At 45.5% G+C, this 25370-nt stretch overlaps 2 protein-coding genes across 4 annotated transcripts in view; one reads left to right on the top strand and one right to left on the bottom strand.

Annotated features, from left to right (window-relative positions):
• The window catches only part of ZNF395 (zinc finger protein 395), a 61519-nt gene extending 53359 nt beyond the window's left edge, over window positions 1-8160 (top strand). For 2 of the 3 annotated variants that reach the window (XM_060184890.1, XM_016185626.2), the window contains 3 exons: window positions 3178-3270; window positions 4320-4423; window positions 4628-8160. In XM_060184890.1, the coding sequence (XP_060040873.1) occupies window positions 3178-3270; window positions 4320-4423; window positions 4628-4739 (309 nt within the window). In that variant the 3' untranslated portion in view covers window positions 4740-8160. The remainder of the gene's footprint in view (window positions 1-3177; window positions 3271-4319; window positions 4424-4627) is intronic. The other variant, XM_016185624.2, reaches the window with a different exon arrangement.
• Window positions 8161-11663: 3503 nt separating this feature from the next.
• PNOC (prepronociceptin) lies at window positions 11664-23374 on the bottom strand. The gene is made up of 3 exons (XM_016185610.2): window positions 23227-23374; window positions 17420-17870; window positions 11664-12193 (listed from the first exon to the last, which is right to left on the bottom strand). The coding sequence occupies exons 1-2, from the start codon at window positions 23350-23352 to the stop codon at window positions 17466-17468; spliced, it is 531 nt and encodes a 176-aa protein (XP_016041096.1). The 5' UTR covers window positions 23353-23374; the 3' UTR covers window positions 11664-12193; window positions 17420-17465.
• Window positions 23375-25370: the final 1996 nt, after the last annotated feature.

Raw genomic sequence — 25370 nt, 5'->3', positions numbered from 1 at the left:
CTGCTGTGAGGTCAAGTTCCTCAGTCCTCTAACTTTCTCACTTCTAATGTCTATAGAAGGAAAAGAAAATGTTTTCCTGATGGATGAATGTGTGAATTTGGAGTTCCACTGTGGAACAGTTTAACTAGTAATCTGGCTGAATCCTAGAGTAACCAGGTTGATGGGATTTGGACACAACTGCTTTTGGGGGAACAGTCGGTCATATCTCTGGTTACAAGAGGGCATGGGATATGTAGTGGACTTCCCAGGACCAAATCCCTAGTTCTGAGAACTGTGCTACAACCCAGCAGCCAATTTTATTTTATTTTATTTTATTTTATTTTATTTTATTTTATTTTATTTTATTTTATTCTGTGCTGTGGAATGAACTCAGGGCCTTGTGTACTGCTGTATGATCTCTCAGGCCCAACTTCTTCATTTCTGTGTTGGGGTGGGATAGTGAGGGTAAAAGAGAGATAAGACATTATAGCACTACTCTACCACTTATAGAGCTTCCCAAGTGTCTTCCATGGTACTCCATTGGTGCCAGGACTTGAACCCAGGGTCTTGGGCATGGTAGTGTACATGCTGTATTGGATAAACTATCTCACTGTACCAATAGTCATTTTTTAAAAAAGATTCATTTATTTTATGAGGGAGAGGAAGAACCAGAGTATCACTGTAATGTATGTGGTGCTGCTGCAGAGCTTCATGCTTGCAAGTCCTGCACTCTGTCACTAAGCCACCTCCTGGACCACCAGCAGTCAATTTTGAGTCCCTGCCACCTACCTATGATACACTGGACTTTGTCACAGTCTCTAGCCTTGCAAAGTTTATATTTTAGCAATAGAGTATAGTAAATATAGACCTATGATGAGTTGGGAATAAATCTATTAGGCTGGAGGTGCAAAAGAGTGGGGCAGGCCCTGGAAGGCCCATACCATCGTTGTGGGGTGTGTGTCTATGTGTGTGTGTGTGTGTGTGTGTGTGTGTGTGTGTAGTATAATAGAAGGGGAGACATTTAGAGTGATTCCTGCCACACAGTAGCCACCCCTTGAGCATTCAGCTTGCTTCCTGTCAGCGTTTCTTAAACTCCTACAATGCCCCCCGCTTGGTCTCATCCAACTCTGGGCTGAATTTGAGAGCTAGTAATTAAAAAGCTGCACTTTCAGTCAGGAGGCCTTTCAGAAGGAGCTGCTGTCTCCTGCTGAGCCAACATCATTCAGGTGGCTGAGGGATAGCCGGCTGGTGTTCATACCAGCAGACTTAAGCCAGAACATCTGGAGTGAGTGGCTTCTTCCCAGTGAATTCCTGACTACTTAGGGTGTTGGTTTCACCCTGCTTAGGAGGCTTTTGGAATTCTTTGGGGCACTGTCCAGAGCACAGACTAGGGAGGTGATCAAAGCTGAGAAATTTCATCTGTGAAGACTTAAGTTATGAGGCTGGTAGGGCCACCGGCTCAAGAGAGAGGAGGCTTTCAGAAAAGATTGGTACCTGGGACTTTGGGCCTGCTCCTTTGTCCACAGCCCCTCCCAGAAGGTGGGAGGAGGAAGACCCAGAATAAAAGTAATTCCATGAAATTCGTGACATTCACCAGACCATGAAATTCACCAGACGAGTTAGGGGAAGTGCCCTGTCTAGCCTCGCATGTCTGTGATGCTTTATGTTTTCTTAAATTTTTTAAGAAATTTTTTTTAAGTTTTCTTAAAAGATTCATCATAGTAATAATTATATTTTTTGCAGTACAGGGGTTCCGCACATGCATGATTCTGTTGTTCCTAAGCTGAATTTTTCTTTTTGTTGTTGCCTGGGCTTTACCACCTTGAACTGACTCCCCCCCCCCACAAGTTAGAAAGAGAGAGACAGGGACAGAGGGAGAGAGAGAAAGAGACACAGTACCAAAGCTTCTACCAGTGTGGTGAGAGCCAGACTTGAACCTGCATTACGTGCATGACAAAGCAGGTACCCTTCCAGTTGAGCTAGCTCTGCATGGTCCAAGTTTTTTGTTCTTTTTACTCCAGACAGAGTTTAGGCTGGTAGGTATGAGAGACACCATAGTATCTCTTCACCATTCATGGAACTTCCCCTGGTGGTATCGTAGTACTCACATGTGGCGTTGGGGCTTCAAACCAGGGTCTTGAGCATGGTATATTATACTGGTTAAGCTGCCTCTTGGCTCTGCTTATTATATTTATTTGTGCTGCCAGGGTTATTGCTGGGGCTTGGTGACTTTATGATGGCTCCACTGCTCCTGGTGGCCATTTCCCTCCCTTACCTCCCCTCCCCCTCCCTCCTTTATTTATATTTATTTATTTATTTATTGTTTTTGAGGGATGAGGAGAAAGAAAAAGAAATACCTGTAGTACTTCTCTACCACTCACAAAGCTTCCCCCTTGCAGGTGGGAACCTGGGGCTTGAACCTGGGTCCTTATGCATGGTAATGTGTGTGCTCCACTGGGTACACAACTACTTGACCCCACTTACTAGTTTTTTTTTTTTTGAGAGAGGGAGAAAGATAGGGGGCTGGGCAGTAGCACAGCAGGTTAAGTACACATGGCACAAAGCACAAGGACCAGTATAAGGATCCAGGTTTAAGCTCCCACTTGCTTCATGGGTGGTGAAACAGGTCTGCAGGTGTCTGTCTTTCTCTCCTCCTCTCTGTCTTCCCCACCTCTCTTGGTTTCTCTCTGTCCTATCCAGCAACAACAGCAATGACAACAACAACAACAACAATAATAACAACAACAACAACAATTAGAGCAACAAAATGGGAAAAATGGCCTCCAGGAGCAGTGGATTCATAGTGCAGACACGAAGCCTCAACAGTAACCCTGGAGGGAGAGAGGGAGGGAGGGAGGGAGGGAGAGAGGGAGAGAGAGAGAGAGATGGGCAGAGACAGAAATCAGACTACCACTCAGTTCTGGCCTATGTATTGTCAGAACTTGAACTTGGGGTTGCAGTCTTGTGCTTTATTACTGAATAATCTCCCTGGCTCTGTGATGCTTCAGGCTGTAAGAGAAAAGCTCAAGGAACATTGGAAAACTGGAGAGTTGGGAGCTGGGACATTCTCTTGGAAACAGCACTCTGGTATACCCCAGTGTTTTTTTGGTAGAGTCCCATCCTGAGATTCCAGAGACAGTGGGTGGCCTGGGACCATTTCCTGAGCTGGGGCCTAGTCTAATGCTCTCTTGTCTCCAGCAGGCCCTGCCATCCTTCCAGATCCCTGTCTCACCCCACATCTACACCAGTATTAGTTGGGCAGCTGCCCCCTCCACCACCTCCTATTCTCCGGTGAGTGTGCCCCACTGCCTCTGAGCTCACTAGCCCTTTGGGGTGGGTCCTTCCTTACAGGCCTGGTTCTGCACGCAGGCTCTCACACTTCTCTTCAATCCTCAAACGTCAAGGGTTTCCCCAGTGCTTCCCCTTATCTAGCACATCCTTGTCAGTCACTGCTTCTCCCATGAGTGGGTGGGGGGGTGCCTGTGAAGGAAAGTCCCCAAACAAGCTAGTTTATGGCCAGAAAATTCACCAGGTGGTGCAGGCTCAGTGCTCTGTGCAGCCCTGAGCATCTAAAATGCTTCAGGCTATAAGAAGAGAAGATTGGGGGAGTAGGGCGGTAGCACAGCGGGTTAAACGCACGTGGCACAAAGTGCAAGGACCGGCGTTAAGGATCCTGGTTTGAGCCCCCGGCTCCCCACTTGCAGGGGAGTCACTTCATAGGTGGTGAAGCAGGTCTGCAGGTGTCTATCTTTCTCTCCCCTTTTCTGTCTTCCCCTCCTCTCTCCATTTCTCTCTGTCCTATCCAACAACGAAAATATCAGTGACAACAACAATAATAAAAAAAAACAAGGGCAACAAAAGGGAATATATATATATATATATATATATTCTATATATATATAGAAGAGAAGACTGGGAATATATGTGGGCCAGCTGGAGAGGAAGAAGGTGGGGGGGGGAGGGAACTGAGGGTAGGTCAGAAATCTCAAGGCTCCTGGGAACCAGAGTCTTAAGTCGCTGAGGCTGTGAGGTCTCTGTCTCTGTCTGTGGGTGGTGACTCCATCTAAATCTCCACAGGGAGCCACCAGAGAGGTGGCCAGATGGGCCGTATTCCCTCTTGATATGGACTAAAAGGACTGCTTCTCCAGCCTCTCCTTCCCTCTCTCTCCAGACCCTGCTCACCTCCCCCTCTGCTGGCCTTCCCACAAGGCCACTGGTGCTTGGCCTGCTGCTCAGCACAAGGTGGAGTTTGGCAGAAATGGTTGACTGCTGTAGTGCGGTCCTCTCCCCTTCCACCCTGCTAAGGACTCCTGCTCATGCTCCCTCTTACTCATGTCCAGGTCCGGAGCCGGTCACTAAGCTTCAGCGAGCCGCAGCCACCACCACCTGCCATGAAATCTCACCTGATTGTCACTTCCCCACCCAGGGCTCAGAGCAGCACCAGGTGAGACTGACTGACCCTGTGACTTCCCTTCTGGCTTCTGTCCCCATTACCACCTCTGCAGATGTGACCTCCACTTGAGCCTGGGCTCCAGGGTTGGGTAGGGGTAGGCTGGCCATCATCTGGGACTGTCCCACTTTCTATCTGTGCCTGTTGGCCCAACCCAGTTACCAGTCTATGACTGTGTCCCCACAATGCTTTTGGCAGGAAAGCACGTGGGGAGGCCAAGAAGTGCCGCAAGGTGTATGGCATTGAGCACCGGGACCAGTGGTGCACTGCCTGCCGCTGGAAGAAAGCCTGCCAGCGTTTCCTGGACTGAGCTGTCCTGCCAGCGACCACTGCAGGCTGGCCCTGATGACAGATGCATCACCAGCCCGAGAGCAGAACCCAGAAAGAGAATTTGACTATGGGAGCTTGGGCTCTCTTGGCTAAGGCTTAACACTCAGAACATTGTATTTTTTTTTAAAGAAACAACAACAAAAAAATTGTTTTTCCCTTTTAAGATAAGTGAGAGCCAAACTGGACCTAGGGTATTCTGCAACAAACCAGAGACCAAAGATTTAATGCCATCCCCACCCCCTCCCCCATTCTCTAGGGGATTAGTTGGTAGGATCAGCTGGAGGAACAGCTCCTTCTGTTTATTGCTGAGTTGGGGAATTCTTTGGTTTCTCAACTCCTCTGGAAGGGAATGTAAGATGAATTTACTTTTCTTAAAAAAAAATGGGAGAAAGAAATGCCAAGTTTGCAGCTGACATGGAGCAGGACCTGTGCACTGAGGCGGGGAAGGGGAGAACTCTCTGCTTAGGAAGATGCTGCCTCCCTCTCTGTCTGAATCTGGGGGAAGGTGCTCAGATCTTTATAAGCAATTTCCCCAGCGGTGAACCAATAGGCTTTGAACCTGAAGCTCTGTCTGCCTCAGAGTCTGTGGCAGAGCCATTACACCAGCTCGGCACTCTGCTTACAAGCATTTCCATGGAAGCGAAGGGAACATCCTTCTGGGATTCACAGCTCTGAGTCTGTTCCCGTAAAACACCGGGCTGCATCCCACACATCTTATAGAACTTCTCAAAGTCCAGCGTCAAAGGTTTCTCAAAACTGTCTCTCAGTTCCTGAGCCAAAAGGCAATATGTAAATTCCACATCCTGAATTGTGACAGTTCTGACACTACTTTAGTCCTTCTTTTCCTTGAGGAAACCCTAGAGGGCTGTAGTATCTGAAAGCTCTCTCCTAGCCCTGAATAAAGCTCGGCTTGCCATTTCTGTCCTTCAGTCAGAAAAATGACACCTCTGGGCACTATGTCCTCTTGTTATAGAGGATTTAGAAGCTTTTTTTTTTTTAAATCTAATTCAAGTTTCTTTTTATCCAAGATGCCCTTAAGAGGCACCCTTGGGGTTTTTTGGGTTCACTAGGGATTTTTCCCAGCTCCCTCCTACCTGAAGTTGTAGGTAGATCGGACCAACAAGGGGTGGGAGGAGGAGGGACAGAGAAGAGAATAGCTAGGCCAGTGGCAGTTTTTGCTCACCTTGGAGAGAAAATTGACAGGCCATTGATTGTCCTGTTGGCACCTCTGCCCATTTGGGGGACAATCTGACCTGCCTCCGATAGTCACAGGTTAGTTAATGCAGAAGGTTCTGATTTTGCCTTGTCAGTGCAATTCAGACCAAGGGGAGGGGCAGTTTGGTGGGGTGCAAATTCTCCAGTACCTTTAGGGCATTTCTTTTTGCATGAAGGTGCAGGTTAGGGAAAAGCTACAGAGTGAGGGCCAGACTCTAAATGATGAGGTGACCTTGCAGCTCATGGCTGTTTCTATGGCTGTTTGCAGTCTCTGGAGTTTCTGGGGACTGCAGGAATGGAGGGAGTCTGGCTGGCATTGCTGGAGGTGAGAGCACTTGGGCAAAGCAGCTCTTTCTGAGAGGGAAGGAGAGGTGGGTTTTGTGCCATGCCATCCAGTGACAAACCAGTTAGCTGAGCTCTGGAAGGAGGGCAGGTATTTGCTTGGCGGCCTCACATTTCTTTCCAGTTGGAACCTGCTTGAATATGACCAGCTGGTGCCCAACTGTCTCAGGAACAAGTCCTGGACTGACGTCTCCTATGGTAGCAGTTTAGGAAATCCCATCATACCGCCTCTCCCAGAACAGAGTAGCATGGTCTACCTGTGGCTGCTGGAGACCCTTTGACCACATCCCTGTGGGAAATGAGCAGCTGCATTTCCATCAGTGCCCACTGAGTGCTAGAAATCCTGCACATAAACATAAGACAAGGGGCAGGTGTTGTGAAAGGTGACGAGGACCTGGGTTTAGGGAAAGAGGAACTGTTGCCCGGGTGAAAATGGGTCTGCTTCCCTAACAGTTAAAGCAAGGAGTGTGGAGTTCTGTCCATGAGTGTAACACCAGACCAGCCAGAGGTAACTCCCCTCCTCACCGCTGCTTCGTGCCCCTTGCCCATCCTGAGAAGGGTAGGCTGACAGCAGGTGGTGTGTATCCTCACTCAACTGCCCAGGATGTCTGTCTGTTTTCAGGCCTTGTGGGTGAGGAAAGAGAGCAGTTGAGACTCAGGATTCTACCCAGGAGCTTTTCCCTTCTGAAATCAGAGCTCTTGCAGAGTCTTGTTGTTCCAAAAGTTGTTTTCCTTCCCTCTTCCCCGATCTAGACTGTGTACATATAACTGGATATAAAGATTTTTTTTCCCTGAATGGGGTAGGCTTCTCATGTCACTGGTATGTGGGACAGGAAAGAAAGCAAGAAAGAGGATATTGATGAAGCAGTTTCAAAACAGAGGTAGCTTCAGTGATTTTTTTAAATGCTTAGTGTTGCATCACCCCATGACTTCACCCCAGTCTCCTTGCTGGTGGTGGGGCTGGCTCTGACCTCCCTCTCCCTTGCTCTTCCATCTGTGGCTGTTGTGTTGGTTCTTGGCATGTAGTCTGTCCTTGGGGGTCACCCCGTTTGTTTATTCTCTCAAGGTAGAGATTTGTGTTCTGATTCAGATGTCATGCCTGTTTTTTTTCATCTCTGTCTCTCTCCCTTCTTAGCCTACCTTCCTATCCCTCCCTCCCCTCCCCAGCTACATATCTGATAAATGGATGCCCTAGGTATGTTCTGGAAACCAACAGGACTGATTTTTTTTTTTCCTCCAAGGCAATTACCTTGGGAAAAAGCTATTCTAGGGATATTCCTCTTTTGGAGAAGGATTTTGAGAGTTGCCTTCAGAGTCTGTGGCAATTACTTTGAAGAACTTTTCATGATATGAAATCTGTACCCATGCCCATTTGGTGCAGGGGAAATAAGTGGAGACAGTCAAGTCTGGTCACAGGTACTACAGGCATGGATGGACTGGACTTAATTACGTGATTTTTTTTGTAAGCCAACTGTAAAAACAATCTTATCATTTCAGAGAGCTTGTGGAGGTAGTTCTAGCAATACATTGTTATCATAAGCTTGATCCCTCAGAAGACATAGTTAATTTGGATGTGGAGACTCCAGTTTGTGTGAAGACATCTGTTCTGTTGCTTTCCGGTCCTCCCAGGTGCTGACTTTAAAAGGGGCATAGAGAAAGAAAAAAAAAAGGGAGAAGGATGTAAACCCCATCTGTGAACTTGTCTCATTCATTGGCATCCCCCTCAGCTGTCTTCCAAGTATTATTTTTACTGTTAAAAAAACTTTTTAAAAATGTGAAGTGTAATGTTTTTACAGCAACAATATGAAATATATTTTATAAGGAATAAATGGTACATTGTCTGATTTCCCTTGTGTCTGACCCTCTGTCTCCAAGTCCTGCAGAGGATGAGAATGCTGTTTTCCTTGGTGCTAAGCAAACAGAAACAAGTTAATGTGCAGGCAGTGTACACTCATTTACTTATTGGAACTGTTGACTGAGGTCCAGCAAAATAGCTCACCCAGGTAATGTGCTGCTTTGTGTTATATGCAAACTAGGTTCAAGTTCAGCCCCCAACTCATTGAAGGAAGCTTTGATGATGTGATTTCTTTCCCTCTCTCTGCCTCTGTCTGGTTGTCTCTATGTGAAAAAGTTGTGCCAGGGCAGTGAGGTCTTGGAGACTACCAAAAACAAACTACCAAACTCCCTCACAAAATTTGACTGTGAAACCTGTCAAGTTACAGCTCCATCTTTATTTATTTATTTTTTAAATTTATCTACTGAAAGAGGGAGGGAGGGAGGGAGTGAGAGAGAGATGAAGCACTGCTCAGTTCTGGCTTAAAGTGGTACCAGGGATTGAATCTGGGACCTCTGGTGCCTTAGGCATACATGTTGGTGCTCCAATAGGTGGAATTATTGCCCCCCACCCCCTGCTCCATCTTTGAAGCTCCTATATTCCAGCTCAATCTTTTAGCTTCAGTATTACAACTCAAGTTTATTCAGTGTGCTGGGACTGCAGTTCCAGGAATAACAGACCCAAGAAACTTGAGTTCCACAAACTTCAGCAGGGAGTTTTCTTATACAGACAAAAGGGGGTGGGGCTAGGTCTGCTTATGCAAATGAGGTCTTCAGTCAGTGCAATTTGACTGGTGGAGAGTTCCCTCAATCGGTGATTGGCTTATTTCAATCATGGGCACCTTGATTGAAATACCCATATGGTTTCATCTCCCCAGAGGACACAGCTGGACGTGCCAGAGACAGCCTCAACTCCCTCCTGGCTCTGCTAGGTTTTGCTCTGACTAGAATTGGCTCCATGTTCATTTTTTCCTTTTAAAATTATTTCTTACAGATTTAGGTAACATTGCCAGATACCAGGTCTTGGTTCTCTGGTCTCATTTGTACTGTCTTAGTTGCTGGACTTGAAGAAACCACAAGGTGGTAGCTGTGTGAGGAGGTTGTGAGCTACCTGGCTGAGGGCACATGCTACAGTGAGCAAGGATTCGGATTTGAGCCAGCCACCACCTGGAAGGTGGAAAGCTTTGTGAGTGGTGAAACAATGCTGCATGTGTCTGTCTGTTTCTCTTCCTCTTTATCTCCCCCTCTCAATTTCTGGCTGTCTCTATCCAATAATAAATAAAGGTTTTTTTTTTTAAAAAAAAAAGCAAACAAACTAAAAAGAATGTGACTTTTTTTAAAGTGACACTGGCACCCATAGGTGAGGACAATTACATGTTAATTTGCATGCTCCCTTGCCTCCTATTCTTTGTCTCACTTTTTTCTCCTGAGAAAGTGCTGCTTGGGCATCCTGTTGTGTGACTGCAGCAGGGGAGTCACCGATTATCCTCAAGATTGTTATCCAATAAATATCAGGGTATTTATTGGGAAGTAGATGTTTCCCCAGCAAGTAGCTCCCCACTGCATCTGGAAGCAGTGGGGTAGAGCCTCACTTTGTCTTGGCAAGGAATTTTTATTTTCTGCTGGTTTATATTCTGATCCCCCTGAGCAGTCAGTTGGCTGTCACTGGAAGCTACCTCATGCTTCTGCATAAGTTCCTATAAACTTATCTGTCTCCACTTATCCCCTGGCTACTTTGTTCAGCATTGCCAGTCATTATTCCCAATCCCTCAAGAATCTGGTTTTGTGAGTCTGGTGGTGGTACAACTGGTAAAATGTACAAGTTTCCTTGCTTAAGGACCCAGGTTCAAGCCCCTAGTCCCAACCTGCAAGGGGGAAAGCATCATAAGTGGTGGAGCAGGCTGCAGGTGTCTTTCACTCCTCTTTCTCATCCTAGTTCTGTCTCTATGATAATCTAAAAAAAAAAAAAAAAAGGCTGTCAGTAGCCATGGATTTGTAGTGGAAACTCTGTTGGGGGAAAAAAAAAGAAATCTGGGCTTGTAGCACACCACCACCTATGATGATGATGATGATGATATTATTATTAGTTGGAGAGAGACCAGAGCTCCACTCAGCTCTGGCTCATGTTGGTGCTGGAACTTAACCTCAGGCATCTGTGTTCTGTACAAGTTCCAATACTGAGCCACCTCCTGGGTCCTGGGAATGTGTTTAAATGTCCAAAGTGGGGAGTTGGGTGGTAGCGCAGCGGGTTAAGCGCACGTGGCGCAAAGTGCAAGGACTGACTTAAGGATCCCGGTTCGAGCCCCCGGCTCCCCACCAGCAGGGGAGTCACTTCACAAGTGGTGAAGCAGGTCTGCAGGTGTCTATCTTTCTTTCCCCCTCTCTGTCTTTCCCTCCCCTTTCCATTTCTCTCTGTCCTATCTGGCAACAACGACATCATCATCAACAACAACAATAAAACAACAAGGGCAACAAAAGGGAATAAATAAATATTTTTAAAAATGTCCAAAGTGTACTTTAACTGAGGGGAATGTGTCTGCCCTTCCAAAAATCCAAGATTGTGTCTGTGGAGATGGTTAGGGTAAGCAGTGGAGAAATGGTCCTGAATCCAGAGAAGCTGGCGGGGTGAGTGGTGCCAGGTGCAGTGGCTGGGTGGAGCTGAAAAGGAAGGAAAACGGGTGTCTCTGAGTGTGAGTGAGTTCCAGGGATTTACACAGTGCCTGCTGCGGGGGTGTTGCTATGAGAAAACTGAAGGCCCTGAGTAGAACAGAAGTTTGTCACACCCATAAAGCTGGTGTGAGGGAGGCTATGCTTTGGCCTTTTCTTCACCATGGGATAACATAAAGGACCACCCTCCTTCCCCCCCCCCCCCCCCCCGCTTTTTTCGCATATCCTACCCTCAAAGAAAGGCCTTTATAGTCGGCTAGGCTTACCTTTGCCATGGGTTTTCCAAGGACTCGCTACCTCTGAGCTGGACATTCTCCATGTAGCCCTTAGCCCCTCCAGATTTATCATAATTTATCTTTCCAGTTGGACTGACCAAAAGGAAACTCTGGCCTGGAGTTTGGAGCCCTGAAGAAGAGAGAAGTTAGGGTCTTGTCTCTCCATTCCTTTTTTTTTTTTTACCCTGCATAGTGGGTCCTTCTCTACTTAAGATACAAGGTGTGCCTCATGGGGATCCAAAATAGTACTTTCTGTAACCCTGTCTCCTGTACATTTATTGATGCTTCTCTGTGACCGCATTCAGATATGCCCCATATTTCCTGCCTGGACGCTGATATAGTCACACACCTGGGCATAGTTCCTGTTAAATTAGAGATGAAAGTGATGCGGAGGGTTGTCTAGGCGCGGCCTCATGTCCCACCTGAAACTTGTTAAAAATGCATATTCCTGATTAATTGAATTGAGAGTGGAGCCCAACCACCTGCCAAATGGTGGTGTTGCAGGTGATATTTAATTTTTTAAAATAAATTTATATTTTTACCAGCCTTTTTTTTTTTTTGCCTCCACTGAGACAGAGATACAGAAAGACAAGTGAGAGAGGGAGAGGGAGAAAGAGAAAGAATAAGATGGCTGTGGTATTTGGAGTCCCATTTTCAGTCTCTTGAAAAAACTAGCCAACCAATTTATAAACTATTTATTTGCTCATTAGAAGTTTAATGGAGAAATATTTTTTTTAAAACAATCAATCAAAAAGAACAGCTTACAAACAAGTATGGCAGTGACAAGGTCAACCCCCTGGCGGGTCCTTTCCATGAACCCACCCTCCCCTAAAAGGGAGTAGAGGTGGGCCAGAAGGGATGACAGGCCAGTTCACTGTCAGCAGGAGGAGTTACAAAAATACACTCTGATGTAGCAATAGGGTCATAGTGAAACATGCCATGGAGGGGTGGGGGACAGCCAGGCGGGTGGGTAAGGGTCTGTTCCCTGGAGGTGAAGACCTGGAGGCAAATGCTTCTGTTCCTGTTGGAGGAGGAATCAGGATTCTGGGCCGCTGGCAGGTCTGGGGCAGGAGACATGCTGTTTGGGAGATCACCTGGACACCTGGAAAGATAGAAACAATTAAAAGGAGGTATTCTTTCTTCGAATCCTTCATTCCTATATGTCCTAGAGATTGAGTGATGGGAAAGGGTCAGAAAAAAGCTATCAACCGGGATTAAGGCGGTAGCACAATGGGTTAAGTGCAAGTGGCACAAAGCACTAAGACCTGCGTAAGGATCCCAATTCGAGCCCCAGGCTCCCCACCTGCAGGGTAGTCACTTCATAAGCAGTGAAGCAGGTCTGCAGGTATCTATCTTTCTCTCTCCCTCTCTGTCTTCCCCTCCTCTCTCCATCAGTAACAACAACAGTAATAACTACAACAACAATAAAAATAACAAGGGCAACAAAAAGGAAATAAATAAATAAATAAATATTAAAAAAAGAAAAGCTATCAACCTAATAAATGGTCCCTAATCAACAAACCTTCTGTAACTCTGTGTTTACACCTGTTCTCTGGTCCCAGTGTGTTAATAGGACTGCGGAATAAAGGGAGATGGATGGGCTTTGTCTACTTAGCACAGATTGAAGGTCCTGCCCAGACACTGTTTCTTCTCCTTGGTGTTTAGACTCCATGAGTATTTGCTTGTTTATTTATCACCAGGGTTATTTCTGGGGCTTGGTGCCTGCATGATGAATCTACTGCTCCCAGTGGCCATTCTCCCCACTTGCTTTTTTTTTCTTCCTTTTCCCTTTCTTCTCTTATTTTATAGGGCAGAGAGAAATTTAGAGGGAAGGGGGAAATAGAAGAAGAGAGAGAGAGACAGAGAGGTATACCTGCATCACTGTTTCACCACTCGTGAAGCTTCCCCCCCTCCCGCAGATGGGAAGCAGAGGCTTGAACTCTATTCCTTGCACTTGGCAATGTGTGTACTCAGTCAAGTGTGCCACTGTCCAGCCCTAGTTCATTTATTTAAAAAATGTGTTTGTTATTGAGAGAGACAGAGAAATAGAGCATCACTCTGGCATATGTGGTAGCAGGATCAGATTTGGGACTCTACTTCTGTGCTCTGCTGCGTTACCACCACCTCTCCAGCTGCTATAGTCCACTTCTTTTTTCTTTTTTTTTTTTCCTCCAGAATTCTTGCTGGGGCTTGGTGCCTGCACCATGAATCCACTGCTCCTGGAGACTATTTTCCCCCCTTTTGTTGCCCTTGTTGTTTTATTAGTGTTGTGGTTATTATTATTGTTGTTGTTATTGATGTCATTGTTGGATAGGACAGAGAGAAATGGAGAAAGGAGGGGAAGACAGAGAGGGGGAGAAAAAGATAGACACCTGCAGACCTGCTTCACCGCCTGTGAATCGACTCCCCTGCAGGTGGGAAGCCAGGGGCTTGAACCAGGATCCTTATGCTGGTCCTTGCGCTTTGCACCATATGCGCTTAACCCACTGTCCCACTGCCCAACCCCCTATAGTCCACTTCGTTAGATGTTCTCTTAGGACTGAAAGATAATTTACCTGGCAGAGAGAGGGCTGCCAGGTAGAGTCAACCATGATCAAAGCCTCAGAACCATATGGGAGTGCCATGACACTGGGGAAAGCTCTAAAGCTGTTATATCTATCTCTGTCTTTTAAAAAAAAAAATTTATTTATTTATTCCCTTTTGTTGCCCTTGTTGTTTTATTGTTGTAGTTATTATTGTTGTTGTTATTGATGTCATTGTTGCTATATACGACAGAGAGAAATGGAGAGAGGAAGGGAAGCTAGAGAGGGGGAGAGAAAAATAGACACCTGCAGACCTGCTTCACTGCTTGTGAAGCGACTCCTCTGTAGGTGAGGAGCTGGGAGCTCAAACCCGGACCCTTATGCCAGTCCTTGTGCTTTGCACCACGTGCGCTTAACCTGCTGCGCTACCGCCCCTTTCTCTGTCTTTGTCTCTTTCTGAAGCATGAAGAATGAAATGGTCGGCTTGGGAGTGGTGTAATCAAATATATGTAAGGCTCCTGGAGTGGGCAAACAACAACAACAATAATGCTCTCATGTATTACAAGTGCCCTTTAAGCCTGGTCACCCATGAGTGAATCAGTTCATTTTCCACTGTCTGAACAGTCATGTAGTGAAAATGTTACGGACATGCCTCTGTCAACATTTTGGTCTAGATGTGTAGTGGGGTTGTACTGAGTCCCAGTGATAATCCTGGCAGAAAGAGAGAGAGAGAAAAAGAAAGAGAGAGAGAGAGAGAGAGAGAGAGAGAGAGAATTATCCCTGTTACGAGGCAGTATGTGACTGTATAAGGGAATCAGGGAAAGGAAAGGAGATGAGTCATGCCTTTAGTAGACGGTGCCATTCCATCCTCTGTGATATTCACTCAAAGATGAAATAGTCCAAAGATGTCTTTCTTTGAAAATTATTCCTGTTGGGGGCTGGGTGATGGTGTACTTGGCTAAGCACATATGTTACCATGCACAAGGACCTGGGTTTGAGCCCCTGCTTCCCACCTGTAGAGGGGAAGCTTCATGAGCAGTGGAGCAAGTACTGCAGGTGTTTCTGTTTCCCTTCCTTGCTATTTCCTCCCTTCCCCTCTCAATTTTTGTCTGTCCTGTCAAATAAATAAAAAAGGGCAGTGGTATAGAGCACAATGGTTATATAAAGAGACTCTCAGGCCTCAGGCTTTAAATTCCCAGGTTCAGTCTTTGACACCACTATAAGCCAGAGCTGAACAGTACATTGGCAAAAAGGAAAAAAGAAAAATAAAATAATAATAAATAGTAAAACTGGCCACCAGGAATTGTGGATTCATTGTGTAGGCACTGAGCCCCAATGATAATCCTGGTGAGACACACACACACACACACACACACACACAGACAGAGAGAACTATTCATGTTATTAGGCAACATGTGACTTTATAAAGGAATGAGGGAAAGAGAGGAGATTAGTCAGGCCTTTGGCACACTGCCCCAGGGCCCCCTCTTCAAGCATGTGCTAGGGCATTGTTAGCCTTCATCAACAGGTTTCTTGATCTGATTCTAGTGTTAGGTGATATAATTTCCTCCCAGCCTGATAAGCATAGATGGGCACTGGCTATCTCAAGAATCAAGAATAGCTTTGGCAACAGGACACCTTCCACCAACAGGGAGAAATCTCAAGCCTGGGATGACCTAGTTAGGGTGTGAGTAAATGAAGAGAGACAGGTTGGAAACTGCCTTTGAGAGACCTGTAGATATTGGAACTCAGCAGTCGTGCATGCGTGGAAAGAAGAATCAGGTGTGGCTGCTGAGGGAGGAAGGTGCCTAGGTATCAATAATACCCAAACAAGCTGGGTGATGTTTCCATCAAGAACTTTTCATCTTGAGCACAGAAGCAGACATTAGGTAGCTACCAGCTCCATTTCAGGGCCTCTCAGTTGGAAGCTTGATAGAAAATTAGAAAAGCCAGTTGCTCTGAAGAAGGGCTCAAATTGTTATTTAAAAAGTAAATTGATTCCTGCTAATGGGATTCATTTTAAACTGTTTAAGGTAGAGAAAATAGCTGCAGTTCTGAATTAGCCATGAACTTCATGATCCCTGAAGAGCACTTCAAAGAAGAATATCTTTAAGATTTGATAGAATTTAATTCGGCTCCTTTGGGAAGAATGACAGCCCTCACAACAACTTAATGCACAAGTCCCTGTATGGCAACAGTCTGTTTCAGACCAGCCAGCTTATTAGCACAAAGCTGTGTGTGTGTTTCTCCCTGTTGCTGTGTGGGTGCCATAGACGAGCACATGCATCAGTAGAGTGGGAAGAAAGATTATCAGCAGTCAGGTTCCTTGTGAGGTACAGGAGGCAAAGCAAAAGAGCACACACTGGCTCTTTGCTGCCCCAGAGTCAGGGAAGTGGTGGTTTTTTATTTTTCATTTGTGATTAATAGTGGCTTACAAAATTATAACAAACTATAGTTCTACACTGTGGGTAATGTTTGGGATGGTGGTGACCAATAAGTTCTTTCCCTTGAGGCAAGTTCCTTGACTCATTGAAGAGGTATTAGACTTCAGAGATAACCCTACTGCACATACAAATTCAGGCACCTGTGTTGAATGGTTGGGATTTTCTTAGATTTTTTTTTCAGAGAATTTCATTGTGTTAATTCCCTATGTTAGTATTGAAAAACAACACTGTGTAGTTGATGGGCTTTGTGTTTACTGGATAATCAATCAATAATCAATCATGGTCCTTAATGTTTATTGTCTGACATGTATTGTAGGTTCCATGTGTAAGCATGCTGATGTGGGGAAAACAGACTAGAATGTAGAGAAGAGTAAGAGAGCTGGCAAAACAAAAGAAAGCATCAAGCGGGCTGGACAGCAGCGTACCCAGAAGAGTGCACATGTTACCATGTGTAGGGACCCAAGTTCAAGCCTCTGGTCCCTACTTGCAGAGGAGAAGCTTCATGAACAGTGAAGCAGTGCTACAGATGTCTCTTGTTTTTTCCTCCCCTCCCCCTCTCAATTTCTTTTTCTATCTATCAAACACATATATTACACACATACATACATAACAATAAAAAATTAACAAAGCCAAAAATGACTCCTGGAAAGCAGCAAAAAGTAAAGAAAGATAAGAATCTCTAGTTATTGGGTCAGCCGGGCCAAATTCTCATGGTCACTTTTGTTCATCTCTGACCAGGCGGTAGATGGATAAGTGACAAATGGAAATGAGAAAAGCAGAAAGCATAACTCTTGGTCTGAACATGAACTCCGTGACTGAGAGGAGAGTGAGAAAGCTGGGTGGTTTTCATGGAATACAACCTTGGACTTGAGATTTAGGTGGGAAGAAGAGAGGCTACCTAAACTGGCTTGGAAGATGAGCTAGCAATATCACGACCACAGGATTATCCCACGTCCAGGACTGTGGGTAGGTCCAGCTCTGGATTCTTAGATAGTCTGGTGGTGGTGGTGGTGGAGGAGGAGAAGGTGAACTAAGTGGTTGCTATGGCAGCTGGGTAGGAGGATTGGTCCATTTAACTGTCCCCATAGTAACTAAGCTCCTAGAGAGCAGAATGAGTGATCTTAACATACTACTATTATCTCCATGGTAACCAAGCTCTAAAAGGAAGTGGTCAGCTCCTGCGACTGTCTTAGGCACATCTCTCCCCTCGGGAAGGATGAGGCTGAGGCATGGAGCTGAATGCCTTGAGATGGGGTGTGTGCGTGTTTGGGGGCCAAAGTGCATCCAGGCTCAGGAAGGAACACAGAGCTGGGTTCTTCTTGACCCACCCTACCTCACCAGGCTCATCCGTGCCCAACTCACTCATGGGTTGCAGTGGATGAGGTGCGGGCAGAGGCTCCCCTCCTGGCTACAGGCGGCCATTCTGGCGCAGGGTGCGCCGGCGCTGGCTGGACTGCATGCTCAGGACCAGGTACTGCCTCATAAACTCGCTGAACCGCTTCTGGTTAGCCAACTTCCGAGCCGACTTCCGGGCTCCAGTGAAGCCCCCAAACCTTTTCTGCAGCTGCTTCTGTCCGGTCTCTTCGGTCTCTTCTGCACCATCCACTCCAGGTTCCTGCACCTGAATCAGGCTCCGGACCCGGGGCATGCGCTTCAGCTGCTGCATCTCAGAGGCTTTGGGCTGGTCCACTGAGGCCACTGCATGTTCTGGGTCAGCAGGGCTGACCTGCCAGGGGTCCTGGGCCATGATCTTGGTGCATGGAGTCCCAAAGGGGCTGGCGAAGACCTTGCTTTCACACTGACGGATGCACACCTGCAAAGACAGAGGTGGGCAGAGAAGGACCAGAGACCCCTTGTTAGTCCAAGGCTAGGAGGAGATAATGTTCTTTTGTATTCTGTAGCTGTACAGCATCTCTTTACATGCAGTTATTCAAGATCATAGAAACTCACTGTTGGAAAGAGACAGGGAACTCTCAGGCCCAGCTGTCATTTCACAAACAAAAAAGAACCCTGAGACTCAGAGGTGAGAGAAACTTAACTCCAGATTCCTTTTTATTTAGTGGGAGGAGGGAGGAAGAGAGACCTCTAGAACATCACTCTGGCATATACTGTGTGAGGGATTGAATCCAGGACTTCATGCAAGCAAGCCTTGTGCTCCATTACTGAGGTACCTCCCAGGTCAGGCTCCTGAAATGCTTTGAAGAAAAGAAGATAGAACCAATGTGCAGTATGTTTGTTCTTTCAGATCACAATCCTAGTGTGAGCTGTAAATCTGTAGCAGTAGGTTTCTAATGGGGGTAGTCTTGCCCCTCCAGGAACATCTGGCAATGTCTGGAAACAATTTTGGTTTTCACACAGCAGCTAGGTGAAGTTGCATTGCTATCTAGTATGTAGAGACTGGGGATGTTGGCAGACACCCATCCCCCCAGGCACAGGACACTCCCACAGCAAAGAATGACATAGGGCCTAGGAGACAGCTCTCTGAGGAGGACATGTACCTGATTATCAGGGAAGCCCTGGATTCAAGTCCAGCACTACATGGGAGCTCCATGAATGGTGGAGCAGCATTGTCATGTCTCTCCTCTCTTTATATCTACCCTCCCTTCTCATTTTCTCTCTAAAAATAAAGAATGATAAATTTGACCTGGGGAGGTTGATTTATAGTGGTGCCACACATGGGTTAGGGTTCATTTCTCCAGTGCCACATAAAAACAAATAAACAAACAAAACCAGTCTGTTGTGCCTACAGTGGTAAGAATCTGAGAAGTCCCACTCTATGGAGCCAAGGGAAGAATAGGAAAGCTTCGCAGTTCTGGGGAAAACTCATGAAGTATAGAATTTTGGAGTAGAAATAGACCTCGGAGCATACTCCTCAAAAACTAGGAGCCCCAAACCCTGGAGTTGTTCTGTGCCTTTCAGTCACAGGAGCAGTAGGAAGTTGTTAAACCTAGAGGCTATTAGATCTTCTGTGAACTCCTGGGTCTAAGCCCAGATGGTAATTAGGTTGTGTGTCAGTCAGAGAAAATGAAATTCTCTGTTCAAGCCAGATGCACAGCCCACACCGAGACATGATATCCGGCTAGATCAATTAGGTACTAACAACATCACCTCAGCTCTTGATTTAGGGGAAGCTTCTGGGTGAACATGAGGAGTCCTAATTCACAACAACATTTGTCACACCAGATGGGCAAATGATCTTAATTTAGTCCAATCCTCTGACCAAGGGACCCATCAGCCTACTGTGTACGCGCACTGTCCTAGCTCACGTTGATGACATTGGCCTAACAAGCTAGAGTGGGGATAAGGGATTGGAAGGGCTCTGATTAGTGCCAGATTGATGTTGAAGTGGGCCTTGTGGAGAAACTGAGCAAAGGACCACTTAGATATCTAGAACCAAAGACTCCGGGATTAGGCCCGGGGACCACTGGAAGGAGAAGAGGCAGCTCATGGAGATTGCCAGATTTCTGCTGCTACAGACCCTTACCACTTCTGACCATGAGACCTTCTGATTTACAAGAGCGTGAGACAATCGAAGGTATAGCTCCACCCTAATTCTTGCGCTACTTGCTTTAGGAGGTGCTGCTAGGATATCTGAGTACCAGCAGTGGAAATATATCTACTTAGAGTTTCCATGATGGGCAGCAGGTGCTTTCAGGCCCTGGTTCATGGTGGTGGTGAAGGTTCTAGGCTGGGCATGAAAGTGTTTTGCAGAAAATTGAGAAATTTTAGAAGGTGGGACTGGGTGGTGGCATGCCTGGTTGAGCACATACATTACAGTGCACAAGGACCTGGGTTCAAGCCCCTAGTTTCCACTTGAAGAGGGGAAAGCTTTATGAGTCCTGAAGCAGATCTGCAGGTGTCTCTCTGTCTCCATTCTTGGCTATCTCCATTTCCTTCTCAATATCTGACTATCTCTATCAAGTAAGTAAAGATGATAATAATAAAAAAAAAGAAGAAAATTTAGAAGACCAGGCAGTGGCACACCTGGTTAAGCTCACATAGTACTAAGAGCAAGGACCCGAGCAAGGATCTGGGTTCAAGCCGCTGGCTCCCTACCTGTAGTGGGGATGCTTCACAGGTGTCTTTCTCTCTCTACTTCTCTATCTCTCCCCCCTCCTCTCTGACTTTCTCTCTGTCCTATTAAAAAAAAAAGAAAGAAAGAAATGACTGCCAGGAGTAATGGATTCATAGTGTAGGCACCAAGTTCCAGCAATCGCCCTGAAGACAAATAAATAAACAAATAAAAATTGAGCAATTTTACACATGCATCAACAACTGTATTTATTGTAAATCATTAATCCCAATTACAATAAAATCTTCCAGAGAGAGGCTGGGAGTATGGATTGACCTGTCAACGCCCATGTTCAGCAGGGAAACAATTATAGAAGCCAGGCCTTTCACCTTCTGCACCCCATAATGATCCTGGGTCCATACTCCCAGAGGGTTAAAGAATAGGAAAGCTATCAGGGGAGGGGACTGGATATGGAGTTCTGGTGGTGGGAACTGTGTGGAATTGCACCCCTCTTATCCTATGCACTTGTCACTGATTCTATTTTATAAATAAAAAATTAAAAAAATTAAAAGAAAAAGTTTCCATGAGATGAAGCTAGAACATACTACCAACTGTCGGGGAGGTGGCACAGCACATGAAATATGGGACTTGCACTAATGAGGTTTGGAATTTGATCTCTGGCACCACCTGACTAGAGTGATGCTCTGGTTCACTTGCTGTCTCTTCTCCTTAAATAAATCTTTTTTATTTAAAAAATAACTCCTCTGAAAAATGACTAGCTGGTAGGGTTTTTTGTTTGTTTGTTTTCTTCGCTACCACTAGCATTTTAGACTTTTCAGGGATGGGATAGTTATCTTCTTTGCTCTAAAACAACTCAGTGAATCTTGCCTGTTGTATTTACACTGATGGAATAAGTACTACTCATGCTGAGATAAAAGTTCAGGATATTACAGTAGTTTTGGTGAGCCATTTGTCGACCATAATTATAATCTGACAAAGAGCCAGCTGCACTTGAACTATTAACCTGGAAAGAGAAATAAAGATTGCTGATGAAAAGGCCTGTGCATTGTTCACTTCACTTGGCAGAGCCTACACTTCACCATGAGGGTCTGCTTCCATTCTCTGTTCACCACATGGGAGCCCTTGTAAAAGGGAAAGTTCATGAGAAGTGGAGCAGTGCTTTGGCACTCCCCACTTCCTTTCCCTCTCTGCCTCTTCTCTGCTTTTCACTCTTTATCTAAAAAATTAAATCAAAAGAGCCAGATGGAGTAGAGGAACCATGCAGTTGTAGAGCCACAGTTATATCCCTGTGGCAAACACACTAACAAATGATTTCTGATGAAGCCCAGGGTTCAGAGAGTCCTGGGAATTGTCCAGGAATGCATGATTGGATGTGTGTGTATGTGTGTGGGTGTGTGTGTGTGGGGGGAGCTAAAGAGGGGTAAGATATCAGAAGTATTGGAGAAATATCAGTTCCCTCATCATTCAGAGTAGACATACTCAAGAGTTGCAGGGTTTGGAAATGAACTGTGGACACCTACTTTTTGGGCATTTCATCCAATTTTGAAAAATAGGCTAGGGGCTGGGAGATAGCTCAGTAGCTACAGCACATCTTTGTTGTGCTGAGGCCCTGAATTTAAGACCTAGCACCATGTGGGAGCTCATGGATAATACTGGGGAAGCTCCAAGCATGGTGGAGTGATTTTGCGGTCTTCCCCCATCTCTTTCTCTCTTAAAAAAATAATAAAGATAGAAAACTGAGTTGGGGAAGCCACTCAGTGGCATGTCACCCATATATGAGATTTGGGCTGCTTCACCTATAGGCAGGGGGGCTTTCTGAACAAATGAAGTTTTTCTCCTTTAATGCCATGTCTCTCCCTCCAGTACACCTATGGACACTTCCCCACACCTCTCTCCACTCCTGGGACACATGGCCCCCTCTAGACTAGGGAAGGGCTCATTTCTCTGTGCTTCTTCACCTCCCAGTAAAGATTCTTTCATGGAGGGATCTAGATTGTCCTCTCCTACTAGCTGCCGACATCACTCATCTGTTTGCCTTGGGATCCTGTGCCCAGTGTTGGGTGAACGTTAGATTCTCAGTAAAAGCCGTGGTGTATACATGAAAGGATGGATGGATTTTGAATGGGCTCTCTGAGTAATCTCTGGGATTTACTAGTAGTTACTATTTAGAAAGCACTAGAACCTTTGCCCTGAATTGGAGAGTTTAGTGTTTGAATCTGTTAGGTTATATCCACTGGTTCACCGTTAACTTTGTTTCTGCATTTGTATACTTGCTTTGAGGAGCAGTGGTCACTTCTAAAGGGTAAGAAGTTTGAAATATCATCTTAAAAAAAAGTTCATTTGTCCTCAAAGGAAAACACAATTGAGCCATGTTGCCATGTTGGATTTAATAGGAGAGGGCTAACTAGTGTGACTGAAGTGAAAGCAGTTGTGTGTAGGGTGGGTGGATGGGACCTTATTGTATGAAAGGAAATTTAACATCATATTTACACCTCCATTTCAAAACTCAAAATGTAAATGACTAAGTGTTCATTGTAGAATTATTAGCAATCTCAAAACATGAAGAACAACACACCTAATCAATGGGAGTGGTTTAAAACAGATCACTATATTCATAGAAACAACTTAAAATGATAACAGAAATTTTTTCGTGGTGTAATCTAACAGGTGAAAAATCCAGAGTTCTTTCTTTGAGTTATAGGATCAATGGTGATCTTTCATTTTTTACACCAAATTCTCTGAATGTGCTTATTTGTTTGTTTATTTTCACCACAAGTTTCATTGCCCCAGGCTGACTTTTTCAGATAGAGAGACAGAGACCTTAGCATCAAAACCTTCCCCAGTGTGGTGGGGGCTGGGCTCAAACCTGGGCTGCACATAAGACAAAGTTAGCACCCTTCCAGGTGAGCTATCTCACTAACCCTCACTATTTTTTTAATGGAAACAAAATGGCACCTTGGGCAGGACTTCATTTGAACATAGCAGTGTGGAAAGAGGACAAAAGATGCTTAAACTTGTACCTGTTTCCTATCAACCATTTGATGCCAGACAGTGTCATGACCCCACAACCTCTAGAGGAGGCCTGCGAACAAGCAGGCTTACTCTCTCTGGAGGAGGTGCTGAGAGATGGACCTACCTCCAGGTTGAAGCTGTCCAGGGCTGGCTGGAGGTTTTCTCTGCAAATCAGACAGTCCCTTTGACAGCTGCTGGACACGGTGGAGAAGAGGCTGAGCAGCAGGAGGTCACAGAGCAGGATTTTCATGGTGCAGAAGTGGGAAACCAAATGCTGAAACATAAGTGAGGGTAGGTAGTTATTAGAACAGCCATGTTCTCAGATGGGCTACGCAATGAAGACACTCTATTGGGGATAGACCAGAGCCTGAGAAAAACCTCATTGGAAGAAGTAGATTGTCACAGGCACCTCTAGCCTGCCAGCTATTCATGCTGGGGACAGAGTCTGAGTTTCTGGGGCCAGCACCTCTGTGACACCGTCCTCACTGGCCTCCAGGAACTGAAGGCATTTCTTTGCTGCTCACTAGGATGTGACCTTAAGGCAGTCTTTCCCAGCCTCTGTCTTCATAGGTGTGCAAGGGGAATAGTGGTACCTGCTTGTCACAGGACTGTAATGGAAAGGAAGTCAGATCCGCAAGGGGAAGCGTGACAAGGGCTGTGCCAGAGTGAAAAGTGTATGCCAGAGTATGAAAGGTGACAGTGTCCCCTTGTTAACATGCTACTGGCCTCTCCTGCTCTTCCAGGAAGCTTCTGCCAGGTTCCTTGCCTGTTTCTCTTTCTGGGTTTGAGTTAACTTCCTTCCTAAGCACAGTGTCTAGCTGTTCACTTCCTGTTCCAGACTTTTTTTTTTTTTAAATTTCTATCCCAAAGTCCAGGACTAGGTGTGTGGAGTTAGTTACTGGAAAACTAACTGGAGTTATTTATTTGAAAAGTAACTGTTCTAAGGTAAGAGCTCTAATGATTAATAATCAGGCTAGTGACACACACACACACACACACACACACACACACACACACACATATGCTGGATTTTCAAAGTCATGACACTTTTTAGGGGGCTAGGTGGTGATGCACCCAGTTATGTACACATAGTACAAAGCTCAAGGACCCACTCAAGGATCTTGGTTTGAGCCCCCAGCTTACCACCTGCAGAGGGGATGCTTCACAAGTAGTGAAGCAAGTCTGCAGGTGTCTATCTTTCTCTCTCCTCTGTTTCTCTCTGTCCTATCAAATAAAATGGGAAAAATGGCTGCCAGGGCCAGTGGATTCATAGACTCATAGTGCAGGCACTGAGCTCCAGTGATAATCCTGGAGGCAAAAAAGAAAAAAAAAAGGAAAGAAAAGCTCACAACACTTTTCAAAAATGAATCATGACTTTTCCTACCACCATATGTGCTTTTAAAAATGAGATACATTGACCAAATTACAGCTAAATTCTGGTATATGTAGTGCTGAGATATAACTTGAGCCTTCAGCCTTTTAACTCTTATCCTCTACTGCTGTGCTATCTACCCAGCCAGTAGTTTATATTATTTTTTTTTGTTGTTGTTGCCCAGGTTATGCTGTTATGAGCCAACTTTTCTTTCTCAGATGAAAAGAGAGACAGAAAGGGCAACAAAAGGGGATAAAAAATACATATAAAAATTAAAAAAAAAAAAAGAGAGAGGGAGTTGGGCGGTAGCGCAGCTGGTTAAGCGCATGTGGCGTGAAGCGCAGGGACTGGTGTAAAGATCCCTGTTTGAGCCCCCCTGGTTCCCCACCTGCAGGGGAGTCACTTCACAGATGGTGAAGCAGGTCTGCAGGTGTCTGTCTTTCTCTTCCCCTCTCTGTCTTCCCCTCCTCTCTCCATTTCTCTCTGTCCTCTCTAATAATGACGATATCAATAACAACAATAATAAGTACAACAACAATTAAAAAACAGCAAGGGCAACAAAAAGGAAATATATATATGAGAGACAGAGACAAAAAGACAGAGAGAAGCCTGGATCATGCTCATGACAAAACAGGCGCACTGTCCAGGTGAACTATCTTACCTGTCCTAGTAGTGTATATGTTTGATAAGAGCTTTTGCCTGAAAGAGGCGCAGTTTTTCTCGCTGCCCCTTAACTTTATCCTTTGATCAAATCTCCTGAATCTTAAAACCTTTTCCTTGTGCTACATCATTTTGAGTCTCTGCACAACTTTCTTTATATGAAGGCTTAAATGGAAAGGAAACTTTCTATAAAATGCTGTGAATGTTCTTGGTTGACTATAGGTCCTGAGGGGGAT

This window comes from Erinaceus europaeus, chromosome 2 (genome assembly GCF_950295315.1).
Source record: "Erinaceus europaeus chromosome 2, mEriEur2.1, whole genome shotgun sequence".
NCBI lineage: Eukaryota > Metazoa > Chordata > Mammalia > Eulipotyphla > Erinaceidae > Erinaceus > Erinaceus europaeus.
The sequence above is the reverse complement of the archived record's forward strand: the minus strand, read 5'-3'. Positions and strand labels throughout refer to the sequence as shown.

Excerpts from the sequence above, each read along its gene's own strand:
- PNOC (XM_016185610.2), bottom strand. The coding sequence starts at position 23,352 with ATGAAAATCCTGCTCTGTGACCTCCTGCTGCTCAGCCTCTTCTCCACC. Across the intron at positions 17,871-23,226 it reads TGGACAGCTTCAACCTGGAG|GTGTGCATCCGTCAGTGTGA; the intron begins GTAGGTCCATCT and ends CTGTCTTTGCAG.